The sequence below is a fragment of the Macadamia integrifolia genome, chromosome 11 (genome assembly GCF_013358625.1).
Source record: "Macadamia integrifolia cultivar HAES 741 chromosome 11, SCU_Mint_v3, whole genome shotgun sequence".
Lineage (NCBI taxonomy): Eukaryota > Viridiplantae > Streptophyta > Magnoliopsida > Proteales > Proteaceae > Macadamia > Macadamia integrifolia.
The window spans coordinates 17,126,015-17,140,026 of NC_056567.1; the positions used below are offsets into that span (position 1 = coordinate 17,126,015).

Below are 14,012 nucleotides of genomic sequence, written 5' to 3' on the forward strand. Positions count from 1 at the left end.
ATTGTTTAAGTAGGAAGATTATGGTCTAGATTGAAATCTCCATTTTCATAGCAAAACTCAAATCACCTCTCCATGTATTGGTTTCTTTCTCTCCTATTTTCATCCATCCATTTGTTCTTCCAAATATAATCAATCTTCAAAGCTTCTTACTGTCACATGGCCAACTCTATTTGAAGAACTTTCATATGAAGATATGAACTCAGTTGGAACAGAAATTGAAACAAAAAGGGGTCTCCAGCACTGCAGGACTTATACTTAATCATACACATGCACAAGAGATTATTTCTTTCATCACTTTATTCTGTACAATTTAACCATGATAATCTCTCCATTCAAACAACCCTGATGCCTACATACAAAAAGAGAAATTTCATCCCAGCAAAAGTCCCTGTAGCATTTCTCTCTCTTAGTGGACAGTTTTAGTCGCCTTTGACATATAATTGATCTGATTTTCAAGCTGGAAAAGAAACCATGGATTAAGCAAAAGGCTGTCCTCTGCAATCCTACTGTGAATATGGCAAGCATGGCTTGTATCAATTGGGTTCAGTTTGACAAGCTGCAGATGGAGTCTTTTAAGATGAACTCCAATATCAGGTAGTATTATAAAAAGCAATGGAGGAGCGAATTCAACCTTCCATCTTTTTTGTGCTAGGAGTGACGTGCCTTTCAATGTCGTATTTTTCGTATACTCTCAATTGATTCTCTTCCCACCATTGCTCAGCTTCTTTTTTATTAAATCTCTTCCGACTGCAAAACACACACGAATGCTGGTAATGTTAATTTCATGTTATATGTGATTCAAAATATATGGGTACTATAGAGCTTCTGATACAGAGACTGGTAAGTTTAGCACAACATCCCTAACACTAGAGCAATGTGATTTGCCAGATCATGCTGGATACAAATGATGCATTTAAACGAACAGACTGATGATGATACCCTTCTATCATGGTACATTTACCATGTAACCTATGGCACGTGTATAGCAAGGTAAATGGATTATCCATTCATAAATTCGTACTGAAGGAAGTATGATCCAAAATTTACCTGAATCTCACCCGAATCAGTCCATTCCTTCCACTCGGTAAACTTGTTAATGTAATATACACACCGCGTTCATCTTGCTCTACCCACTCTGCCTTCAATGCTTTAGGGACAGTTTGTCTCGAATCCGTCGTTGCAACATGCGAACCTTCCACTGGTCTAGTACAACTGTGACACAGGTCTCGAGCATGCATACTAGATAGTGTATCACAAGATGACATAGGTGAGCTACATGGATCACCTAGCCTGTTCTTAAGCACAGAAACTGGAGGTGGCAATTGATTAGTAATGAGCAAAGGAGGGTCTGCAGCATCTAAATCTGGATTATTCGTAGAGGTCGGTAGGGTATGATGCCGATGCATATTAGCTCCATTGCCGAGGGCAGAGAAAGTGCTTGTTTCTGTTGCTTTTGAGTGTTTCTCAAACATGACCTGTAGCTGCATTGTAAAAAGCATGTGTCAACAATGAGATCATAGCATTAATGAGTGCAGATCACAGTACAGAATGCCTTCATGTGTATGAATCCCCATAGAATCAGAGACCAACCATGACAGCAGTAAATGCACTAGAGATTTGAACCAAACTATAAACAAGTGACATAGTAAGCATTCTACAGTACATAAGGAAATTTATGGTAGCATCACTGCTGCTCATTACTAAATTCAACTAGTTCTGAAACGAGGTTGTTGAGATGGATGAGTGGTAAAACTAGAAAAGAAATAAGGAATGAACAAGTTAGAGCTAATTTAGGGTTATCTCCACTGCATGATCAGTTGTGACAAAATAGTTTGAGGTGGCATGGACATGTGTAACAGAGGCCTTTTGAATGCTCCAGTACAGAGGTGTGATTTGATTCAGATTGACGGAGCTAAAAGAGTCATGCATAGGCCTAAAATAACTCTAGAAGCGGTGAAAAAAGACATGCATAACGTAGGACTAGTAAAAAGTATAGCTTTGAATGGAGCTGATTGGACAAAAGGATCCATGTAGCCAGCCCCATTTAGTTGGGATAAGGATGCGGTGAGCCTGTGGCACGATGGTTAAGCTGCACTATTGCAACATGTTGGTCACAAGTTCAAAACTTGGAAACAACCTCTTCTGCGAAGCAAGAGGTAAGGTTGCGTACACTTGCCCCTCCCAGACCCTGTAGTAGTGGGAGCCTCATGCACTGTGTTGCTTTTCTGAAGGATGTGCTGAGTTGAGCCGATAAATTGGTAATGTATTTATGATATGTCCAGAAACAAGCTATCGCACTAACCCCCCAGGTGCTGTTATCCTTCCTCCTCATACACATAGGTTTATAGGAAAGGTTTTGACAACTCATAAAGCAACTTTGGGAAAATGAGGACAGAAAGGAAGAGAGTACATAAGCCATCATTTGTTGTTGCTGGTAAGAGCTCAGCTGGATTCAACTGCACTCTATACACTAGATGCATAAGACATGAATGGATGGAGGAGTTGGTTCCCATAATTGTGTAGTAATAAAATGACAGAATAAAATGTGATGGTTATAGCTATAAAGCATGTGTTTGTAACATATGTTTTTCCTATTTGATATAAATTATAGTTGTAACTATTTAGTAGTTGTTATTGTAAAAGTTTATTCAAACTGTACTAGATGTAAACAGAAAATGGAAACATAAAATGTTCATCCAGTCGAATCTCAGCTAGAAGCTATATAGTTCTGTACCACCATTCTATCCCATCATTTGCAGTTGCAAGCAATGCCATTTAGAAAAGGACTGGAATGCAAGTCAGAAATGAATTAAGCATTGACAATTCAAGTACTGGTTGGTCAATCATATATCTATATTTTTCAATAAACTCACCAAAGGAAAGTTATGCCTGCAGTAGGGGTAAGGACAAAAATATAGAATTGAAATATTTTTTCCCAGGGAATGATGGCTGAATTGAGGCTCTAAAACAAGGATTTAAACCGTATGAAAAATGCATAACGGAACAAGGACAATAGTGCTGAAATAGAGTCTCTACCAATCCACAAGTAAAATGAGTATAACTCCAACCAATGGTGTCTACAGTGTGCACAACCCTCCTGAAGAACTCACCCATTCTACCATGTCTAATCCATAGCAAATTAGTTTATAATTCCCGATCACAAGAATTGTAGAGGAAAAAAAACTTTCATATTTTATGTTGAATCTGAAGGATGAGGAAAAGGATTTTTGTCTTGAGCATAAACATGCATACACAAGCTTTTCTATAGACAATTGTATCAATAGAAAATATGACTGTGACAGATATGCCCTGCAGACTGAGGATTTACTAATTCCGACTATTGGATAGATAAGTAATTCTTCAACACACAACATATCAACTCAGCGGCTATCACAACCCAGATGGTAATAATTTCAGTTAGCAAATTCGTGAATAAGTAGTGAACGTCTGAATAAGTGTAAGAAATATTTCTTCTGCCAGTTTTAGTTGAATGAATGACAGTTAACTCATTTTTAATAGGAGATACATGACGATCTCAAAAATCTCTTTTCCGATTTATATTTTACCAATGAGCAACATATGGGAGAATGAATGACAGTCAACTCATTTTTAATAGGAGATACATGAGTTGATCTCAAAAATCTCTTCTCTGATTTATATTTTACCAATGGGCAACATACAGGAGACTTCTCTAACTGCATCTAGAAAAACAGGGGACTAACAGAAAGATACACTCCATAGCTAGTCCCAACTCCCAATTGATTGGTCAAGGAAAATAGAATTTACCTGTCTCAAGAATTAACACAGCATTTTTCTTACACAGCCATATATACTTTGTTTGCATCCTAACATCATGGACATATTGTCCATGTCATCATCTACTAACATAACCATTTTCAAACTCGTTGGACTTCACAATGTGACCAAACAAACATGGAAAATTAAAATATTGAAAACCATTCTTACAAACCCCCCCCCCCCAAAAAAAAAAAAAATTCCCACTAAAAAAACCGAGGAAGAGTCTATATATGGTGGATCATATAGGTAAGAATGGCGCACTATGTTTGACATGTACCAATCCAGAATATCAAACGTCTATCCCAACATTTTGAACAAGAAAATTGGAACTCCTTACATTGATGGTGAAACAAAAAATATTTATTCATTACCCAATCTACCAAAAAACTTTCCATCATTAGCAAATCTACCCAAATTTCTTTAATAAAAATATTAATTTTTTTTCCTCCCGAGTTTAACTTACCTCTTAAAACAAAATCTAGCCAACATATTTCCCCCCATATTTATCCTGTCTGAAAATTATTAATTATGGTCTAACCATATTAATAGCTGAGCGGTGAAGGACTGGTATGGCACAGCAAACACAGGCCATACACCAGATCTTGTCTTTCAAAATAGAAACAAGATGCAGGGGTACCTGGTTATAAGTACCTATTAGCCATATTCAACAGTATTGTACCAATACACTGCCATGAACCCTTTAGTATGATATAATGTATATATAAATTCTGTATACATCTTAGGACCAAGTTTCATTTCACCTATGGTGAAGGAGAGATTCTCCTCACTATGGAGATCTGAGCCCTTTGATTAACATGGGGAAGAGTATTCCGACCTACAATAGGGGTGGAGTTAATGATGACCAAAGAGTTCAATCACAGGGTCACCTCATTGGTGGACAGGAGATTTTCTCATCCACCGATGAAGGAAAACTTAAGGCACCGTTTGATTACGTTTCTGTTGTTTCTATGTCTAGAAACAGCAGAAACGGATTTTCATGTTTCCGGAAACAAAAACAGATTTTTTGGTGCTTGATAAACCTGTTTCTCGAAACATTTTTTGCAGATATTATGCCACTAAAAAACCCAATAGTATCATCGGATGCCCAAAAGGGAGAGAGGGTTCGATTGCCTCTTTTTATGGTTAAATAGTTGAGAGATTTATTGGGCACAACTTTTTTTTTCCTTTCAAATTATTTTCTAGAAACAATGAAACAAGTCGGACTTGTTTCGTCAAAGTCGTTTCTAGAATTGTAAATAGGCATAAATTTTGATTTTTGTTTCTAGAAACGGGTGAAACGGAATAACTTTATCAAACGCTTTTTGAGTTGTTTCTCCATTTCTGGGAACAAGAAAACACAGAAACGGCAGAAACGGAACGTTTTTCAAACGGTGCCTTGGTTACATTATGAGTGTAACTTTTCACTTCAAATTTCCACCAAATCAAGGCCTTTCTTTATCTAACCATTTGTTTTTGTTCCTATTAAGGACACGTAACTTAAAAATGATTTACTCATACGCCCCTCCATATCCATGCTTATTTTCAAGCAAACAAATATGATTTTTTGTCAGAAAGACATTTCAATGTCAAAATCAGATTACCTTTTCACTCGAGTAAATTTTAACCACTACTGATGATGCTTATTAGTCACGAGAAATGTTTAAATCATACTATGTAAAGGCTTAACTCAACCCAAACTATGTCCATAGAAGAAGAAAATTACCCTCGCTTTTAAAACTCTAATAACTTCTTTTGCATCCTTACGTTTAGCAGCCTCCTCCCTTGCTATTAACCATGTTTCCTCAATCTGTTGCTGATATTCATGGATCTTCTTGCCTTTCATTTGGCACTGCTTTTCAAGGTTCATAACCTATAAACAAAGAAATGATTGTTTAGAACGAAATAAAGAAGCACCTCAAAAAGCACAAAATGAAAATGAAGTTAGCATAGTCATAACAGTGAATCTGATAACATGACTACACCAAAAGAACTATAGGAATAAAAACATTTAGATGATATCATGGAAATGGAAAGGCAAGTTACAGTGATCCAGTTACATGTATCAAAGAATCACTGGCTGACATTAAAAAACCATTCATGTTTACTATGCAACATGACTAGCTCTTAGAGAGAACGCATGGCTTTCTCCAATGAGTACCAAGTGCTGAACCTGCACACACAAAGTTGTAGACATTGCTATTCCACAATGTTGACTGATAAATGACTTGAGCACATATGCTTTGGTCAAGATTCACAGATTATCTTGAACATTGTAGGTAACATAATAATGTGAGAAACAAAAACATAAATGCTAGGAAAAAAAGGGAAGGGAGAAAAGAGTTAAAATACAGTTTGATCTTGGAGTATGCAGGGAAAACCATAGACAGGTTGTTGAACACTGTGTAAAATTAGTATTCCACAAAAGAATAAGAAAAAGATTATTTACAACAAATCACACTTCCATCTTAATGTACAATATGCACAGAAAATTATAGAATATCAGCTCCCTGTTGAAACATTTTCTGAAATATTTTGACATTATGCCTTTTTTTTGGCCAATATTTCATTTTTTCTCTTCCAAGAAACATCATTCCATAACCAGCTCTTTATTTCATGCATAGGTTTGTGTTATTCCCCAAATTTGTCTACTTAATCCACCCAAAGCATTTTTAGATATTAAATTTTAGCAATTTGACAGCAAAGAACAGCATTTGCAATTTTTAAGGTGGCAAGTAGTATGAATAAAACCAAGTTAAAGGTGCTACTCTGTCATACACATTGGAACAGATAGAAGCCACCAGTCATTGTCTTTCACTTCTGTTGCATTTTTGCTACCTTGTCATCCATCCAAGTGGTAAATATTCAAAGCAGGAACAATTTCTCCACACATACACGAACCAACTCAAACCACTAGAAACATGAAGAAACAAGCACAAAATCACACACATACAAAATGCAACACAACATAAACCTAAATATGAGACTTTGAAGCTCAAATGAGATTAAATAATTACCTCAGCTCTTAAATGCTCGACTTCTTCAGCAAGGGTCCTCCCTGATTCAGATGAGCCACTATTCACTCCATTAGCAGTTGGAAACTTAGATTCTGATTCATTTAACATCTGTTGTGAATGCACAGATGGAGCAGAAGATGATTCATTTCTGGAGATGTGGTGAAACACTGGAGAATTATCTCTATCATATTTGCTGAATAATGGGGGAATAGGTACTTGCCCCCATCTTGGCAGAGTAGATAAAAAAGGTGAAACAGTTTCTAGAGGGCGCTCATTTCCCCCTAGTTTTGACAAGGTTTTCTCCTCAACGCATTTTTCTTCCTCTTGGCTGGAAAGTTTGGGTGAAATCAGTGGGCCCTGTGTAAATGTCACTTCTCCACTGCTTACTATCAAGTCAGAGCATGGCTTCCGTGCTGTCAGGGGCAGTCTTGGGCTTGGGTTCTCTGATTTTAGTACTCTATCTGAATGTTCATTGTTCCTCAGTTGATTGAAACAAGAATCACATACCCTAAAGGGCTTGCTTTTATTTGGTGCTAAAGAAGCATTAATAACCTTCTTACTACTACATGGACGGCAGAACAAAAAGCCACAGTTATAACAATTATGCTTCTTCCTGGTAAAGCCAAATGCAATTCTACATCCATTACAAACCGATTGATCTGTACTGGATACAGATTTGTGCAAACAAATTGCAGCTGTGGAACTGGATCCACAAGAAATACTTTCTACCTGTCTATCTCTCAAGGCCTCCACTAATGTTGGAGAGTTTCTATCTTCAATATCACCTAATCCTAGACGCCCATTTGCACCCTTTCCCCATGTGTAAACTCTTTTCCTCGATGTCAAGACTGCTACATGGTATGATCCTGATGAGATCTCCTTAACGAACTCTCCCTTGAGTTTGCCTTCCACAATTGTAATCGATTTATCTCTGGCCTGTGGATTCCCCAGTTGCCCATGCTTTTTACTCCCCATTGTATACACTATACCCGTATCTGTGAGTCCAACAGTCAGCATTATTCCACAAGATACTTGAAGGAAATCATGATCCACGAGTTGTGCAACACAAGTTGGTAGAAGCTTCTTTCCTCGGCCAGCATGCCCAAGCCTTCCTTCATCCCCGTCACCCCACGTAAATAATTTTCCACTGGGAACACTAGAATTGAAATGATCAACCATGATATTGACAATAGCAGCCATGTGCCATGGCCCACATGCAACAGACATTACCCTTAATCCTTTCAGAGATTCAACCTCTTTTGGCTGGGAAATGCTTTGCAGATTGCCATGTCCAAGAACGCCAAATGTCCCATCTCCACATGTAAATAACTTCCCAGAGGAAGAAACAATTGCCATGTGCCATTCCCCACATGCAACACCTGATATACATATTCCATCCAATGGACCAGAAAGTTTATAAGGCAGCCACTTGCTCCTATTTTTCATATCCCCAATAAATCCGGCACCATGACTGTTGTCCCCCCATATATAAAGTTCACCAGAAAGTGTTAGAGCACAAGTGTAATATTCACTGCATGAAATGGATCCCACGTGAACCCCATTAAGGGATTCCACAATTTTGGGATCAGACACATCCATATTAGTTCTGTGCCCAAGTTTTCCCCCACTTCCTTCTCCCCAGCAATAGGCTTCACCCTGTTTGGTAACCAAGCCAGCATGTTTTCTTCCTAAAGAAATCTTCTGCACTTCTAACATCATTATTGATTCTAATAACTTGGGGACTACAGAATCGGATTGAGAATGACTTGGGGTATCACATCTGTCAGCACCACCCCCTGCTATTCCTCCTAACCCTTCACCCCATAGAAACACATCCCTCAGAATATGATTCTTGTCTGATGGTGAAAAAGAATGAACTTGGGAACCAACCCCATTAAGGAGATTCTTACGACTCCCTGTGCTAGTGTAAGCTTCTTTCTTTTCATTCAGATAATCCGGCTCCAAATACAATGAATTTGGAAATACAATACCCATTACACTTTGAATGTTTGACAAAGTTCTTGGTGCTGATGAATAAAAGCTCTCAGAAGAATATAACAAGCCATCTGAAAGACACCTCTCCTCCAGTGACCGTGGACTTCCACATAAGCTGCGCACCTTGACGCGGAAAAAAAAAAATGCAGTGAAGTAATTGTAAATATTAATCTATGAGGAAAGTGAACATAGATTAGCACACAGCATGCCATACATAAAGCTATGTTAGCTCGTAATGCATTATTTAAGAGGCAACCCATTTAAAGATGATTATATGAGGATAAACCTTAATGTATCTTTCAGTTTGTATTTCAAGCAATAATGCTATACTGTTAATTTAAATGGACATAAGTTTATCTAAGTACATGATGTCCAGTTGTATACTTAAAACATAAATTTTGAATGACAGTATAGATTTTAATATATCTAATTGAATTGAGAACCAATGGCTATAATCTTTATATGGTATGAATCTTATGATACTATGACAGTGTATCTCAGTATCACATAGGGAACAATAGTCAATAAAATTTTACCAACCAAGACCATATAGAATGCATTGAAATATATTTAGTCAATATATATAAGAAAGCAGAATAGCTATCACTCGATTGACTATTCTTTCTCCATAAGATGAACTCTACAGTTTATATTTTAGATAAAAGTGAGTAAAATATTATGTTAACCAATCTATCACTTCTTGCAGATGTAAATTAGAAAATTTGAGTGTCGAACTGGGATCAGTTCTACCAAAAAAAAAAAAACTGGGATCAGACAAAGGATCCTTTCACTCGGGATTTTGGCAAGCTTCGAAGTACAAGTGGCATTTATTTTGTCACTATCTAAACTATTAATCTTCACAATGATAGATTAATACCCAATTTTAGCATTAGTCCCTCATATTTCTAGAAACATATTTTTATGAATTTAGTAAAACACTATTTCATTATTGCCTAACCTAGTCCACGACTCATTAGCTATTTACCTTGATTGCAGTTTGCCAAAGATGCAGAAGTGGACCTTTATTATTCAATGGGAAGCCAGACATGAACAGGGCAGTATGAAAAGTCTTATAGGAAAAACAGAAGTACACAGATAGTTGTAAAAAAGTGTATATACAAGGTAGTAGTAACTTCCAGACGATAGAACCCACTGCCAAGTTTGTGTGCTACATATATGGTTGTATGGTTATGCCATTATTTGGGAATGCAAAATTTATTTCACAATGGAAAACAATGCTATCCTTTGTACCTGAGAAACTTTGGTGGAAACCTCCAGTAGTCCTAGATCTTTCTTTCTTCGTGAATAACCAACTGGACTGTTGGCACAGGTTAGTGCTCCTCGGCGGCTCCACAAATTTGAAGATTTAGGGTGGTCAGGCCTTGATATCAAGGCTTTTAAGCCCAAAACCCAAGAGTCAGCCTGCTCCTTATCCTTGCATATCTACGAAACAGAAAAAGTTCTCACACTAACGATATAAGTCTATTGAGATGAAAAATAAAGTTTCAACCATTGGAACCAAAAGGGAAAAGGTTACCAGATCTAGAGTGCATTCAGCATTTCCATAGACAAGTGAAAAAGACTGTGACTCCTTTTCTGGTTGAGGGTGCCTCTGAAAATTTACCTACAGCATTTGGTTACAACGTAAATTTAACGGCAAAAAACATTTAGAGTAAAACAAGAGAGCATTTGATTGAAAATCATTTACGAATACCTAGGTAAGAATTAACTTCAATTTACTTACAGTTTTATGCCCACGGATAATGTTTGTAATTGAGTTCAACCTTAATTCTCTTGCCTCCTTACCAGAATACCATATTAACAGCTTTTCATCCTGAAACTCAAAGAAATAAAAAAGTAAGTCATGTTTAAACAAAATATTCCTGCATCACCAAGGGAACAAGCCAAGAAAATAAGAGTTGGTGATGCCAAAAGGTTTTAAATAATAAAGAGTGATAGGTTAAGTATGTAAACATTTTGGACCAAAGATAATTGGAATTGGCAAAGAATGGAAGCAGATAGCTTACATATACCTTTGTTTAATTCGGATTACATTTTGGACCCGGCAAGAGCTTATTTGAACCATTGCCATTGCCACTACATCTTCGACCTATTTTTGGCATATGACACTCTTACAAGATTTGAAATATTAAACTTTTAAAGAGATTTCTAGTGCACGAAGCTCCCACTACTGCAGAGTCTGGGAGGGGCAAATGTACACAGTCTCACCCGCAGCTTTGCAGGAGAAGCTTTGGATATTAACTATATAGAAATATTATAATATCAAAATCAAATTACCTGAATGTAAAAAATAAGTAACCTAATCATTTTAATAGGTATGTCATTCCTACTTGATCTAAATTTCATGCTTTAAGAATAAGAGTATCAATTCAAGTGCTTGAGAGGCTGCTTTGAGAAAAGTCAAGCCATGGATTTGGAGAGTTCTCCAATATGTCTATTGTTAAAATCCATATTGAGTAAGCAATGGAGATGCTTCATTTGTTCTTTCATCACTCAGATATTTTTGCTAGATCAAGCTTAAAATAGAAATGCACACACACAAACAAAAAAAGGAGCACTATGTGGCCCCCCCTTAACCTCAGCATTAAATTTCACTTTGCTACTCTTGTGCTCTAGCTCTCGCACCACACCCTGCGAACCTATGCTGATGCATACTTGATTGACACAGTCCAAATCCTTCCTATGATCAATTTTTATGTTAATAAACTGTCGGTTATTTCTCATTCTTTTTGGTAATTTTAGAACGTCTAATTCACATGTTGAAAAGTAGTGCAAAGATAGGTCACGACTCCCACATTTCAACTCATCTTTTGAGTCTTACTGAAATTCAACACAGCTAATTGGTGGTGGGGAGGTGAAAAAAGGAAAGAAAGAAAGAATAATAGGGTACTAGTATGGTTAATTAAAAAAAATAGAATTCAATTACCTATTGGAGAAAAAGTACACATTTAATATATTAATATCGCTTACGATAGAACAACAACTGCCTTGCGCAGTTGGTGAAGCTGTGGTGCTCTAAGCCCACACTCACCAGGAGGTCTCGAGCCTCCTGGCCATTACCTCCACCCTCCCCCCTCCCCCCATTCTGTAGAATAGGTACCGATAAAAACAAAATATGCCTTGTGACAGATATATACCTACCTCATGAAATGATGCTTCTATAAACTTTATGCATCGAAAGAATATTTTACTTCATACTTAATATGAATACAAAACTGCGTTTTTTTTTTGGAGGAAACACAAAACTGTTAAGTCACTCAACTACAGAATCTCTCGATCGATCGAATTGGTAATTTTCAACATTAGAGAAGTACAATGTCATGCTTTTTTACCACATCATTAAGAATTTATCATCTATAGAAAGCATTATAATGACAGTACCGGAGATAGCCTAAAAGGGCAGAATTTTGGCTTCCCTCTTCGACCATACTTAAGAAGATGTGCACCCTTCTTCAATGCAACAATTGCCTACACAAGACACAAGATGTTTAATCAAATATGGACTTCTACCGCAAGTAGAAAGAAATAGGAGGAACCAGTAAAACATAAAATGAAACATGGGACAGCACAGAAATACAGAGTACCTATCTACCTACCCACCAATCTATATATTCAACATACCACTTTGACTGAAACCTTAACAAGAAATAGCGGGATCTTAGACAGTCACTGAGGATTGACAGATTGAGCCCCAAACTACCTAAAGGGAAAGACCAAGAAACTTTCTGAACATGAGAACAATATGTAGTGACCTTAACCTGAGTTGAAACCAGCATGTGATGTTTGTACTTTCAGACGAAGAGATTCTTAGTTACTGGAAAATCTCTAATTTTGATGCTGAGTGTGCACAGAGAATAATAGAATGCTCTCAATTCTACAAATTAACAACGCAAAACATTGCCATTTTTACACTTATGACAGCTAATTAATCAAACTGCATTACATCATAAATTACAAATTTCTACCAAAAACATTAATTTTTAACCTTTTCATCTAGAAACCAACTTAAATCATTGTCTTCCTTGTGAATATTCCTCCTTGCCTCCCACCCCCACCCCTCTATTCATGCAGAACCCAAATTTCACAAAGACAAGCCATCCCCTCCAAAACAAAAAGGAAAGAAACAGGAATAGGGAAGGACTTAGACAGTTCAATATAGAAATAATGAATCAAAACCTGAGATGAAAAATTCTTCTACTCTAAAGTCTGAATTTGGAACCTCTTTTAATCATATATAACATTACCCATTTGCCATCAAAAGACCATCAAGATTATTTAACAATCTCAAATAAAAAAGAGAAGAACAATATAACAGAAGAAGCCAATCACAGTCACATTTGTCCACTCAAATAAAACAATCAAATAATGCAAATGAATTACATTGCATAGCAGCAAACAGAGCTTGTAGAAGCAAAAAGACACTAACATAGAGCACATTTGCCCAGATCATACTAAGAAAACAAAAGAAAAAAAAGGGACAAAATACAAATTTTCTGTCAAAATCAAAGAGATGGGTATTGTTTCATGAATTTAAAGAAAAAAATAAAAAAGAACCTGTTCAACTGCTCTGTCTGTTATTACTGATTCTTCACCCATTTTCCTTGGTTTCTTTTCCTGCGTTTTTCATGGAAGAAAATAGCACAGAAAGGGAAGCCAGACAGGAACAGCACAGAGGGTATAAAAAAGTAAGGCTTTGGTTTCCCAAAATGGGAACTTTAACAAGGGAATGTGAGTGAATGAAGAATGCAGATCTTCTACTTCTGCCCCTGTTACTGTTGCTTTGCAGAGAAAATTGAAAAAATAGATAAGTATGCAACAAGGATTGGATACCACTTTCAGGCTTTCGGACAAGAAAGAAAGAGAAAGGAGAGAGAGAGTAGATTTCTTCTCCCTTGCTTCTCTTTTTTAGTGAATCTATTCTTCCATTCGGACCATTCCTATACTCTTCTCGTGTTTCGTGCAAAGAGGTTTTTAAAATAAACTAAAACCCCCCATTTGCACGTGCGCGGCACATGCGCCTATGATCTCTCTTCCCTTTGATTGCTCTTCCCTAACCATTGACGTGGCAACCTTTAGGTGGACTATTCTGTGTCCATCTGTGAAGTGGGTTCAAAATATTTTCCATGTGGCACTTTTTATTTATGAAAAATCTCTTTTGGTTTTTTAGCCACCTGGCAACCCCCC

The 14,012-nt window shown here is 36.9% G+C and overlaps 1 protein-coding gene across 3 annotated transcripts; it reads right to left on the reverse strand.

The window, feature by feature from the left end:
- Positions 1–157: 157 nt before the first annotated feature.
- On the reverse strand, positions 158–13,752 carry LOC122092672 (PH, RCC1 and FYVE domains-containing protein 1-like). Of its 3 annotated transcripts, XM_042662903.1 has the most exons (9): positions 13,383–13,752; positions 12,210–12,296; positions 10,552–10,641; positions 10,345–10,431; positions 10,059–10,250; positions 6,813–8,930; positions 5,522–5,668; positions 1,048–1,481; positions 158–747 (listed from the first exon to the last, which is right to left on the reverse strand). In XM_042662903.1, the coding sequence occupies exons 1-9, from the start codon at positions 13,422–13,424 to the stop codon at positions 627–629; spliced, it is 3,318 nt and encodes a 1,105-aa protein (XP_042518837.1). In that variant the 5' UTR covers positions 13,425–13,752; the 3' UTR covers positions 158–626. The 3 variants fall into 3 exon arrangements, 2 of the variants coding, with proteins under 2 accessions (XP_042518837.1, XP_042518838.1); XM_042662904.1 differs by lacking the exons at positions 158–747; positions 1,048–1,481 and adding an exon at positions 6,634–6,708 and having other exon boundaries at positions 5,536–5,668; XR_006144261.1 differs by lacking the exons at positions 158–747; positions 1,048–1,481 and adding an exon at positions 6,574–6,708 and having other exon boundaries at positions 5,538–5,668.
- Between the last annotated feature and the right edge of the window lie 260 nt (positions 13,753–14,012).